We start from the raw sequence: 13,867 nt of genomic DNA on the forward strand, positions 1-13,867 counted from the left end.
TAGAAAAGAAACACCAACTTCTAGGCTCAACAGGGGTGACTACGGATTATCTTCCTTATTTCTCCGGTGTTTGAGGATTGAAACAATGCCTTACATCATCAGCAAAGTTTTATCCGAAAGCATACTGTAGCAATTTTGGTTATTTCGTTTTCATCATTCTCTCTCCAATCTTTGTTCAAACAGATTCGATAACGAAAGAAATGAAATGAGTGAAATATATATTTTTGCTTTTGTGGAGAAGAAGAGAAAAGTGAATGGACATGAAAAGATTAATTCAAAACATACATTATTATTCCATTATGATTACTATTGCGAATAAACAAGTTTAAACACAAATCAAACTCTTGCAAATAGGAAAATTACAAAAATGAAAACGGTCTAATGATAATCAATCCTTGAGCTTGATTCCTTTTTGACCGGTTGACAACCTTTAAACTTTTAGACGGCCTCTGGCAGCGGACTATCTTTCACATTTGGCTTGCCGTCCTTGAAAGTCAAGACCTTCCCGTCGATGAGCTCTTGTACTAGATGTTTGAATGCTATGCAGTTATCAATGGAATGACCTTCAGCACCCATATGAAACTCACATTTAGCTTTATCATCATACCAAGCCGGAAACGGTGGTGTCATGGGTTTTAGAGCCCTGGGAATTACCATTCCATTGTGCACTAGATATGGAATAAGTTGACCATATGACATAGGAATCAAATCAAAGACCCTTCTTTTGGGAGTGACAGCATTGGTTTCCTCATCCTTCTTTTTGGTGAAACTGTTTGCAGGCTCTTTTGAGGTACATTGACTGCCCACAGTGGCTTGAATCTTACCACTCTTGATTCCATTTTCAATCCTTTCTCCTATCTTCACCAGATCTGAAAAGCTAGACGAAACACTGCCGACCATTCTTTCAAAATATGCCCCTTGCAGAGTGTTAGTGAATATGTCCACTAGTTCAACTTCTAAGAGTGGAGGACGTACTTGCGCAGCCAACTCTCTCCAACGTTGAGCATAAACCCTGAATGACTCACCCTCTTTTTGGGACATGTTTTGTAACTGAGTACGATCCGGAGCCATGTCAATGTTGTATTGGTACTGTTTAATGAAAGCATTCGCCAAATCTCGCCATGACAGGATTCGGTTCCCTTCCAGCTGCATGTACCAGTTGAGTGATGCCCCGGTGAGGCTATCTTGGAAGCAATGCATCATGAGCTTGTCGTCACTAGCAAAGGAGGCCATCTTCCGACTATACATAATCAGATGATTCTTTGGACAGCTGAGGCCTTTATACCTTTCGAAGTCAGGGACCTTAAATTTTGGCGGAAGCACCAAGTCTGGCACTAGGCACATATTAGCAAGGTCTAGGGGATCACCTCCTCCTTCCATCATACTTAGACGGTCTTCAATAGCCTTGAATTTCTGATGAGCTTCCTCTAGCCGAGGAACTTTAGAAATAACCTTTGGAACATCGCCCAATAAATTAGGACCCTGATAGGCATTTCTGGGATCATCCAGATTCTCTTGTTGTGAGACAAAAACTGGTTTGATTTGAGGGACCCTAGTAGGATGAGTATTTGAACCTTCAACCCGATTCTGTGGAGTCTGAGCATTCTGAGGAACCTGTTGAGTAGGTATATACTCTCGGGGAGTATATCCAGCGGGTAAACCAAGGAATGGCCATACAGATCCCCCTTGTGATGTCAAAGTAGCAGGTTCTGTAGCTTCCAAAACAGCTGGCTGTGCTGGTTGACTCATATTGGCCAAAAGTTCCAAAGCTTTGTCCAATTTTCCAGTTAACTGAGCAACTTCGCCCTTCAAGGCATCATGCTGATCCTGCCAATTCTCCATGACTTGTTTGGTGACGTTTCTTTGTCCAATACCGGCGCCGGGAATATGACTGGTTATAGGAACAAAAGGAATGATTATGCAATTCATGAATGAGAATGCATGCGAAATTTTGGTTTAAGGGGAAACATAGACACATAGTTATCATAAATGTTTTAGGATATAAGAAAAATTCAAACTTTTACTTCTCATGATTTAAAAACCTTTTGCTTATGTAACTAGTGTCTATTTAGTTCTTTAAAAACCAAAATGCACATGCATGATTATTTTTATGGATGCATGAATGCAAGTAGTATGTCACGTAACAGATTAGGTGACAAATTTGAAGGCCAACGTCTTAGATTTACCTGCAACCCATCCCATTCTCACATGTTCGTTCTAGGTTTAACACGGGTTCTAGAATCCTAGATAAATCTTAGGGGATCATGTTCGTGTTGCAACGACTCATAACAAACATCCCCTAAGAATGAATCTCATCTACAAAGGTTCCTAGTAACACGTTTTGGGTTCTAGGTTATTAAAAGGTTCCTAGAGTCACGGACCCCACAAGAAAACATCGGTCCTACGAGCCATACGTCAGGAGAACCGACATCGTCAAGGGAATCTACTCTAGGTGGGGTATCATGCCAACCTTACGAGCCATACGTCAGGAAGGTCAACAATGATCCACCGTTATGTCCTAAGTTTTCCTCAAGTCCGGGTGTAGGACTTTTCACTCAGTAACCGGTAACCGGCCCAAGTGGGCAAAAGGAAAAAGAAAGGAGATGAAGCAGAAGGAGCAGATACAACAAATAATATCAAAGCAAGTATGCAATAAAATATTAAAAGCAGTAAAACAAAAAGCAAATATGTAAATAACATACACATTAAGGCAAACAAACGAAAAACCCTCTAAATTAGGCTTAACTCTCAAAAGGTTAGATTTTCCCCAGCAGAGTCGCCAGCTGTCGCGGCGCGAAAAATATCCTCGAGTGTGAACACTCGAAAAGAAACAGAGTCGCCACCGAATTTTATTTATCCCAAAGAAGGGAAAGGAAAATATCGAGAAAACCTTGAGGGGTGAGAAAGAGGGTTCGGGAGTTGGTTATGCGAGGGGAAGGTATTAGCACCCCTCACATCCGTTGTACTCAACGGGAACCTTTTAGAGGGAAATATTTGTTTGCTTTAATGTGTTTTTTAACATTCGCTTGATTACTTGTTTCTTGCTTCATCGATAGAAAAAGTTTGTTTTTATTATTATTTATTTGATTATATATGCGGGGAAAAAGGTTTTGTTTTTTATTATTGTGCCCGACAAGATGTTGAATCCTGCTCCTACGTATTCCCAGGTGCAATGGGAAAATCAGGGTTTCGTAGTTCAGGGTAAAAAATGTTTGTGGGTTGGTTGTTTTTAGACGCATGACGTCTAAGTCGCATTCTCGTATTTAAACGCTGCTTGTATGCTCGCACTTTGGAGGCTTAAGCGTGGTTTGTGTTACGGAGAAAGGACGAAAACATCACCCGTTTTATGAAAAGAGTTTTACTTTTACTGCACGCGAGGGCAGAGAAAAGTTTTGAGTGTGTTGAGTTAATTTTAGGAGTTTTAATGAAAACGTCCAAGAATGAGGATAATCCGAGTCACGAGCCATACGTCAGGGCCTCGAATTATCCGGGGAAGAAAGCCATACGTCAGACTAACCCCTTTTCACTCTAATTATGCTTAAGTTCTTTTATTTGATTTAAGAAAATCAAAAGGAAAGATGAAGCGGATGATGAAGTGTTTTAATGTTTTTTAGCGTTGGGGAATGAGAATGATTCAAGTCACGAGCCATACGTCAGGGTCTCGAATCATTCGGGGAGAGAAAGCCATACGTCAGACTAACCCTTTTTCATTCCAATTATGATTTGATTTGATAAGTTTAAGCAAGATAAACAAAAAACAAGCCAAGCAGACATAATATAACAATCAATATATGCATGGACTGAAGCTTTTGTCAACCGGTCAATTTTGCTTAATCGTGATTGTTTAGGAAAAAGATAAGAATGAGAATAATTCGAGTCACGAGCCATACGTCAGGGTCTCGAATTATTCGGGGAAGAAAGCCATACGTCAGACTAACCCTTTTTCATTCCGTTTATTTTAATTATGGGTTTTTTCAAGTAAAGAAGTGTTTTTGAGAAACAACCTTGAGATAAAAGTATTAAATCAAGTAAATAATCCAAGCATGAACTTATTCAAATAAGCTTGAAAATTTTTGATTAATTAATCATTTAACTAATAATCACTTATTTAAGTATTTAACCATTTAAGCACTTAGTAACTTAAGCACTTTTAATCAAACAACCTAAATGGTTACTCACTTAATCATGTGTTTAATTAATTGACTAATTAATCAACAACTCAAATAATCATTTCCAAATGATAAGCACTTATCTAAATAAGCATTTATGTGAATAAGCTCTTATTTGAATAAGCACTTATATAAATAGGCACTTAAAAATGGACAAAAACGCCACTGGGGTGCAAAACTGGGTTCTGGGGGTGAGGCAACAGCACTGCAACACCAAGCCCAGGCCCAATTCGTCCAAAAAAATGAACAGAAAAAAAAACAATCTAGCGCAGCGTCAGAACTAAAGTGTACGGTAGGCTATCACGGATCTGGGCCTTCTGATTCAATCAAGTGGCTTGGATTTAATGAAATCCTAGAACAGATCTCGGCCTTACACTAGATCTGACGGACGCGTTTTAAACTTGGGAGGGAGCCAATGACGCGTCGCCACGTCATCGTCTTCAACCTCCCATCATCTTCTTCACGTGAAGAACAACAACAACAGCGGCCATTAAAGCTTCGAATGAAGCTCGGCCCTGCACAACATCAACAAAACTTTGCCGAAAATTAAAATTTTATATACCGTTTTGCTCGGTTTTTCGCACTGGTCATGAATCTATGCTTAGATTTCACAGTGGAGGCTTATATTTTGAAAAAACGGAACAACAACTTGAGAACTCAAAAAACCAAAATATGATTTAAGCAAGCTTAAGCAAAATTAACGAATGTAAAAGCTTCAGTGGGTGTTCATGAGTAAAAAACGTTTAGAAACCTACTTGTTTTGAGCTTTGTATCAGTGGGTTTGTTAACCCCTTTTTCTTGGCAATTTTGGAGTTTTGGGTAGGCTTTTCTGGACGGTTTTATTTCGTTTTTTCTTGTGTGTTTCGCTACTGGTATGTGTTAGAAGGGATTAGTGAAAGAAAATTGAATTTTGAGGGTGGTTTGAATGGATTTCGAAAAATGGAAGAAAATGATGAAAAGAGGAGTTTTTTTTTTTGGTTTTTCCTTCTCCGTTCTTGCCTTTTTCTAAAAATCGTCCCCTTACTTTGTGATTTCTGCTCTCAATTTATAGAGAGTGTTGCTGAGTTCTCATGTCCATTGGATAAAATTCAGTTTGGATTGTTGATTGTTTTGGCACAAAATGTGGTTTTGGCAGGGATCAAAAGGGAATGGAGTGGCTACACTTTTGCTTTGAGTGTATTCATGGGGAAGACTGAACTTATTTTGGGAAAAGATCATGAAAAGAAGAAGCTGAAAATAAGGGATGAAGGAGGCGCAGCAGCAGGCAACAACACGCAACAACAGTGTTGTTGATGTTTTTTTTCTCTTTTTTTTTTTTAATTTTTTATTATAATAATAATAATAATAGAAAATAAGTAAAAAAAACAAATGATAGGATGAAAAATAATTTAAAAGGTAGGACAAAATTAGGGTATGACACTTATCCGCTGTTAACTTAGTTAAGTTAAGAACTTGAGAAAAGTTTTAACTTGGCTAAAACACAATTCAACCCCCCCTTCTTGTGTTTTCACACCTTCGGACATTTGCTACATTTGCTTACCTCACCTTTTGAATTCTTTTTAAATTTATTCTCCATAGAAAAAGAAAAAGGTTGGAAATATGTTCTTGGGTGAAATATCATGATTTTAAGGTATGTCTTTTATTATATGAAGAACTATGACAAAAAATAATCCATTAGAAAAGTACACAATTTCATGGCCTAATTATGAAAGTATGATGGAATGTTAAGAAATACTCCCTCCGTCCCAAAATATAAGCAAAAACTAGTCGACAAAAGTTGATGTATTTGGTTTAAAATTTAGTCCAAATACATTAACTTTTGTCGACTCATTTTTGCTTATATTTTAAGACGGAGGGAGTGAGTCTTATTAGCCGTAAGAATAGATTGAATGCTAGGTTTGAAGAGCTTGCTATAAAATACATTCAAAAAGCCGGTAGTGAGAATTGAAGCTTAAAAAAAAAATTAGCAAGTAGCAACATCCATTTCTAGCTAAACAATTTGGAGACAATGAATTCGACGAAATTGATTCGGAATAAAAACTAGCAACAACACGAGCAACGACAACCAATTCAGGAAATTACTTTTGACCAATTGAATTTCTTGGAGGCCGGTTGATGGAGGTAAATCTTTAAAGGAACCAAGTTATTTCTCAGAAAAACCATAAATAGTAGGAAAAGAGAAAGACGGCTAGGGTTTCAATAGAATACCAATAGTTTTTCATTACAAAAAAGGTTACTAGAGAATATATATAATAAAACCTAATGGACTCTAAACTAACAGGCCCAATAACATAGACTATTATTTTATTATCTAACACCTACTCTCAAACTCACGGTGCATCAACAAGAAACATTGTGAGTTTGTCAAACAAAATTCGAAAAACATATTAAATACTATAAACTTCAAACACTACCATTCAAGCTAAAGCTTACTAAGCTTTAAGCTTGTTACAAATTAAACGAACAGATCCAAACCAAACAGAAGAATCAACCAATAGAGGGAGAAGTGCAATCAATCGGAAGAAGCCATGGAGAAATGCAATGCAATTAGAAGAAGCCAGGAAGAAGTGCAATCAATCAGAAGAAGCCAGAGAGAAGTGCAACGCAATCAGAAGAAGAAGTCAGGGAGAAGTACAATGCAATCAGAAGATGCCAGGGAGAAGTACAATGCAATTAGAAGAAGCCAGAGAGAAGTGCAATCAGAAGAAGCCAAGAGAAGTGCAATCAATCAGAAGAATTCAGTAGGAAGAAGTGCAATCCAATTAGAAATCAGAAACCAAAAGAGAGAAAGACAATCAAAGAAGAGAAACCAACATACCAACAAAGAGAGGATCAACCAAAGAGAATAATAATCAACCAATCCTAATCACATGAGAAGCCGCCAATTACATTCACACCGTGCATAAAAAGAAATACTTCCAGAATAAACCAAGAAATTGAATATGCCAAAAACGATTCTGACCAACCACTAAACGCAATGGCACAGTAGCACAATTCTCACAAATCAATCTCATGAGATTGAAATTGATCTTCAAAACACCAAATTCAATGGCAAACATATAACTTACTAGAGCCAAACTTCAAAACCTAAATCAAACACGTTCCCAAACTTTTGGGAACTCGGTAGCGGAAACAACGAGTAATTTAAGGCGGATCGAAACACGCTCTTAATACCATGTTAGAATCAAAATACACAAATAGTAGGAAAATAGAAAAACGGCTAGAGTTTTAATAAAATACCAATAGCTTTTCATTACAAAAAGGTTGCTAGAGAATGTATAATAAAACCTAATGGACTCTAACATTAGTAAGTAACATGAGAAAACATGGATTAATTCCTCGACCTCCAAATTTGATCAACCATCAATCCGAACACACCTGACAAATCTCTATCCTCATTAGAATGACCGGCTCTAATGTTACTAATTAACCATTCCTAAATATTTGAATTCTATGCGTCAAAAAAAAAATTGAATTCCAAAATTCCCCTAGCAAGTTATTTTTAGAAATAGTCTTCCACACCTTTTCAGTCTCTCAAAATATGTAGGTGAAATTCCTCCTCAGTTGATATATGACAATCAGGTTATATAGTCACACTCACATTTGGGGTACATATGTTGGAAACAAGAATAAAAGGTGCAAATCTGGCTCAATTCACTAAACTATTTTGATAGGACAGCAAAACCTAAAATTCTGCAACCAATCTATGCCCACTTATCATTCACATGCAATAATCATAAACTTAAATATAAACACCTAATTAGGGTTCCTAAAATTCACTAATCCAATCTTCAACTCTAATTTCTTTGCGGATTTTGTCTTGCTCTAAAATACTACAGTACATCCATTTCAAATTACTCGTCGTTTTAGAAAAAAATGTTTCAAATTACTTGTCGTAAAAAATTTAATATATATTTGAAAAACTAAAGTGTTTTTTAAATATTTTTTTTGGTACATAACATTTTTTTTGGTATATAATATATTAAATTTATTGGAAAGAGAAAGTGTGTGAAAAAAAAAAAGTGTGTGAATTTTTTTTTATTCTTGAATTAAAATAATAAGAGTATAATAGGAAGATAAGGTGCAAAAATATACTTTCTTGATTTTTTTTTTTTTTTTCTTTCTAAGATGACAAGTAATTTGAAACGGGGGGTATATATCCTTGCCTTGCCTAATGACTTATTTGCCTTTCACCAGACCATAGTATAATTACTTCCTGATACTAATCCTAATTCTAACTATTACTAATTTGACCTTCACTAAATCTAGCTAAGAGTTTACTAATTTGACCTGCACTAAATCTAGCTAAGAGTTATACACTTTCCAAATATATTACAAAAATAAAAAACAAAAAAATTTATATCTAAACCAAACTGTAAAGAAAAATAAAAGGAAATAAGATAAATTCTAATGTCAAATATCCAAGAAATTTAACCAAATTTAAACAAAATACCAAGTACAAAATACAAAAATAAGCAAATATTTTATGAAATTTTTCAATTCAAGTTGCATTAAAAATGCAAGCTAAGGATGTTGAACTCATATGCATCATCAAGAAGAGGGTGATGGAACCTTCACACCATAGTTTAGATGGACTCTGAAACGATCATCTATTGTGCCTTCATTTTTTTCATTTGTAGTCAGCCAAAACTCAACCAATTCATCTGCTGTTGTTGTTGGGAGCACAGGTATCCCCATACATGTAATTTCAATCTACAATAAATGTAATTTGCGAGTGAACATTGAGAAACATTGATCTAATCAAGAGTCCGTTTGGATTAACTTTTTTTTGAGCTTATGCAAAACAACTTATGCAAATAAATAATTTTTTATGTATTATTATAAGTTTATCAAAGGTAGTTTATGATAAAATAGCTTATAAAAATACAATTTTTATTAGTGAAAACTTATAAATTAACATAAAACCTCATTTATTTAAATATGTTATTTTGCATAAGCTCAAAAATATGCTAATAAAAACGAGCCCTAAATGTATTTGAAATTATCATAACCAATAAGAAGCAATTGTTTTAATCCGCAACAACACCAAAAGTCATGAAGAGACATGATTATATCGTCTTTTTTGTAAACAAAAAATAAATAGGAAATATATATATTATGAAAAGCATATATAAAGGATTTTGTTATAAGAGTCTCACATTCAACGAGAAATTGTCTAAAAATATATTGAAATTGTCTAAAAATATATTGATAAGTGAAGATTGAAGAGAATCCCTACTTTAAAAATCAATTTTATAAAATTGAGTTAAATTTAACTTACATTCTGAAAATTTCAACCTAAACAAACAAAATTTCAATAAGAGGTGCTAAAATACTATGTATACCTCATATCATTGATCAAATGATTACTAATACAAAGAGGAATTGACTAAAAAATGCAACGACTAGTCCTATAACGCCCTAACTAAAGTATAAGTGATCATATTTGTTTGTCGCTTAACAACTAATATTAATTTTCCTATTAAAAAACCATAAATCTAGGAGACCAGTACGCTAGATATATTTTCCCAATATAACATAAATGCATTTCTGATATAAAATTAACAATATAATTTACCTCGTCTTTGTTCACAAAACCAAGTTTCTTTCTCAAAAACTTGTAAATGTAGGAGATTGGCACGCTAAGATTCCTGCAGAAAAAATGTTTATACAAACAAGAGAAATAAAAAATATATCATATTTTAGTCAAACTTTATCTAAATTTTAAGAAATTGTGTGAGCAGTGTGTGTAAAAATAGGATGCATTTAGCAACCGGAGTTGAGTTGAGGACATGAGAATCTATAGTGTAGAACTTGAGATGGGATGAATTATGAATACCAGTTTTAGAGTTATATTATCCGCACATTCGTATAATCAATTCACATAGCCTATGGCATGTTATATATATATATATATATAGTCACAGATTTTTATCATAAACATAAAATAATTAATCTTTAACTACTCTTTTATATTATAATAATGAATAAATCATATAACCTTTGCACCAAAGACTGAGTTTTTCATTCGATAATTTTTGATATATGTAATCCATTCACTATAAGAAATTAACAATTTATTGGGGGTCAAAAGCCTTCTATAAGTGGCAAAAACCGCCACTTTCTTTCCATTTACTAGTGACCAGATGGTGGCCTCAAAACACCAAGAAATGAGGTGTTGGTAAGCGTTGTGGCGGCCAGAATCGCCAGAAAATTACATGACAAAAGTTATTTGTATCTTGGTATATGACTATTCAGTTCTAAAATTGGGAAATTGATGTTATTACTGTTATATTATTATAATTATTATAGGGAAATTGAAGTCGTTGTTGTTTTTTGGAAATAGAATATTCAAAGTCTTATACGCGCATGCACGCGAACACATAACAAAATATACTTTTTAATCTAAAATAACTATTATATTGGAGTACTAGATTTGTACATGTCTTGATAAATACTATGACATTGGCAATAAGATAAATATAATATTGGCAATAACAATAAACTAACAATAAACTATCATTCTACCACATGAAAACAATTATAAACAATAAATGTATGGAAAACTCAACATTGCTCTAGGAGTGAAGAAACAAGGAAAAATAGGTATGTCATATAATTGGGCTACTTAAAATTAAAGTTTTGTTTTTTTTATGTATGACTCATAGTTTACTGATAAATGAACTGATTGAGGAAGCGGGGGCGAGAAACAATGAAATGTTTTTTTTATATAAATGATTGCATAGAAATACCATAAACATAGACCTATTTAAAGTGTCCTTAATGAAGAAAAATATTCTTGAATAAATTAAAAATAGTGTGCGGTAAATGTAAAGGAATTTACCTCATTTGTGCATAACATGTAGTGATTTGTGGCAATGATGGACTTCCTTCCCTAAAAATATTAGTCTAATATTAGTTTATACACATAAACATCTAAAAATAAGATCTATGCTACTATTATAACATTCATTCACAAGATTTACAAAACTATATATTATAAATATCTTACTTATTTAGCGCCCTCAATTTGAATGTCCAAACCTTATAGTTTGGTGGTAAACTGTCATAATCAAAAAAGAAAGCTTGAGGTAAAATACTTGCAGCTCCAAATATGGTTTCCTCTTTAGGGTAAAGTCTCGATGACACTTCTTCTTCTTGTTCTTCTTCTTTTTCTTCTTGTTCTTCTTCTTCAAGTTGAGTAATATCTCTCTTGTTTTTCTTATTTTCCAGCTTAGAAGTCAAAGTGCTTGATCCTGCTTCCATATTAGGCTTATGTCCACTAGCCTGCATTAGGACAACAGGGAGGTATTTGCGGGCCTCCTCCTCTTTTCCAACAGGAAATAGGAGGTTTCTCATGTCTTGCAAATTGAAGTCTGGCCTATAAGTAATAAAAACAACCAATAAATGCAAAAATAATAAACAAATAAATAAATTGTGTATGAATATCTAACCCCATACATGACACAATACCAACACATTGACACTCATAATATAGTTTGAGAAAATAAAATTAATTGAATTTAATATGGTGTGGTGATACATTCATATATGTCTTAGTATACATTAGACAGACACACTTTCAATATAAAGTGTGAGTACTACATCGATCACAACGCTATAATAAATTGAGAAAAAAGATAGCAGTAATTGAATTCAATAACATGCGTTGATGTTGTGTTGGTGTCTACGTCTTCAATCTAAAATATATGTTAGTCATATATATGTTCCTAATTGAAGTTACATGTATCCAAATGAAATAACAACTATCATTTATTATATTTAAATTACAAGTTCAACAATGTCAATACCACAAATCTTTGATCCAATTTCAGAATTATATACATGTTCATAATTGAAGTTCCATGTATAATTATATACTAGATTTTTTATGATGAAGATCATTTGCTTATATTTTGATTCCATATAATATAAATCACATGCATTCAGCTGAATCTTTGAAACAATTGTTTGGCTTGTAAAATTAATTAATAAATCTCTTCCTGGTACAATATTGCAAGTTAGAGTAACATTATTCATTGATATTGGATAATATAAAAATGAAATAATAGAGTACACTACAACAGAAGAGTTTGAGAAGGACTAACCTCAGATTTATAAAAGGATTCACCCCTAAATAAATTCTGCATACAGGACAACATTCTAATTCCTCTTCTCTTATTTTGGTATAAATGCACTCCTTGCAAACTAAACCAAGTCCAAAGAAGAAGTAACAAACATTTAGAAATTTACAATCAATTTTTTTTTCCTATTGTATAAGTATTCACAATAAATACATATCCAACATCGTCAACCTAAAAAATTAGCTAAGTTTATACTGAATTTCTAAGCTATTATTGTGTTGCTAAATCTTATGAGAGGATCACAATCCACAAAACGAAAAAATATCATATTTAAAATTAAATAACGAATGTAGAACTTAATTTTTATTTTTTTACCAAAGGCCCTTTTTATTTTTAGAGAAAAACTAAAATACTTTTCTGAAATTGGAATTATGTCTTTTTTTTTTATAATAATCAAAATGTAATTGAATAAAACAGAATGGTAATTCAACCCAAGCACATATTTAATCTGCATCAACATACATAATGCACTACTAGAAATTTCATATTTAGAGATCGATTTAATGACCGGAAATTTGCCAAATCAGTCACTAAATTTATCGGCGACCAATTTTGTGTAGTGGCGAAAATTTGATTGCTAAATTGATTTCTAAAAGCGAATTTTTTAATAGTGGTGATACATGTCATGTTAGATTATTATAGAACACTAATAATAAAAAATTGAGCAATAGACTTTCCCAAATTTGAAAACAACTGCAGCAAATCATTTCCCTTTTATTAAATAAAAAACCAATATGATATCAAATTATATATTTTAATTTTCCATATCATTTGTCAAACCTCTTACTTTTGCATATTTATGATTATTTTTTTCTATTTGTTACCTACTTAAAAGAAGGGGCTAAATAATATTTACCCTAAGTAATAATGTTAGTGAATTTCGATTTAAAACCTATAATATTTTTTTTATTACCCCCTATTGTGTAGTGTAATTTGGTATTTTTCAAAAAACAAAATTACGTTTTATATAAAAAAAATGTTTTTATTTTTATAGAAATTTCGTCGTTAAAAAAATATTTTTATTATGACAAATAAACACAAAACTTTTACTTTCAAAATAAAATATTGAATATCAAAATCATTTTTTACGTGGTGGGATATGGTTTCCCACCGAAAGATAAGTCTTTGACTTTGAGGGAAAAATTAGATTTTTCCTTGTTATCATTTTATGTAGTTTTGTTTCACTTTTTTCTTTCGGGTAAGGTTTTTCTTTGGGGTAAGGTCTGGTCTCCCGTTGTACATGTTTTTTTCATTTATTTATTTATATTATGAGCTATGGGCAGAGGATGAGAGCGATTAGGGATACCAACTTAGTTGAGAAGTCTATACAAGAAACCTGCAAATCTCAACAGATTTGGACACCAATAGATATTAAAAAAGAATCATGCAAATCTTAACAAAATTGAAAAACGGTCAGAGAATCAAGTATCATAGAAAAATCACTCATACACAGCATCAATCACACATCGACAACGCCAAATACAAACGTCACCACTACAACACCTCATCACCTCCAACCACCACCACCACCCCCAACACCCACCAAATTGCCAC

General features: G+C 33.3%; 1 protein-coding gene and 1 long non-coding RNA gene across 2 annotated transcripts; both read right to left on the reverse strand.

Annotated features, from left to right (window-relative positions):
• Nucleotides 1-438: 438 nt before the first annotated feature.
• Nucleotides 439-5,463, reverse strand: LOC123895936. Its single transcript, XM_045946401.1, has 2 exons — nucleotides 4,925-5,463; nucleotides 439-1,891 (listed from the first exon to the last, which is right to left on the reverse strand). Exon 2 carries the CDS (start codon nucleotides 1,840-1,842, stop codon nucleotides 439-441), a length of 1,404 nt encoding a protein of 467 aa, XP_045802357.1. The 5' UTR covers nucleotides 1,843-1,891; nucleotides 4,925-5,463.
• Nucleotides 5,464-8,810: 3,347 nt separating this feature from the next.
• On the reverse strand, nucleotides 8,811-10,049 carry LOC123896752. Its single transcript, XR_006804559.1, has 3 exons — nucleotides 10,009-10,049; nucleotides 9,748-9,820; nucleotides 8,811-8,882 (listed from the first exon to the last, which is right to left on the reverse strand). It is a non-coding gene; the product is annotated as an uncharacterized LOC123896752 (long non-coding RNA).
• Nucleotides 10,050-13,867: the final 3,818 nt, after the last annotated feature.

The sequence above is a fragment of the Trifolium pratense genome, linkage group LG7, assembly GCF_020283565.1.
Source record: "Trifolium pratense cultivar HEN17-A07 linkage group LG7, ARS_RC_1.1, whole genome shotgun sequence".
NCBI lineage: Eukaryota > Viridiplantae > Streptophyta > Magnoliopsida > Fabales > Fabaceae > Trifolium > Trifolium pratense.

Coding starts and splice junctions, on each gene's coding strand:
- LOC123895936 (XM_045946401.1), bottom strand. CDS start 1,842: ATGGAGAATTGGCAGGATCAGCATGATGCCTTGAAGGGCGAAGTTGCT.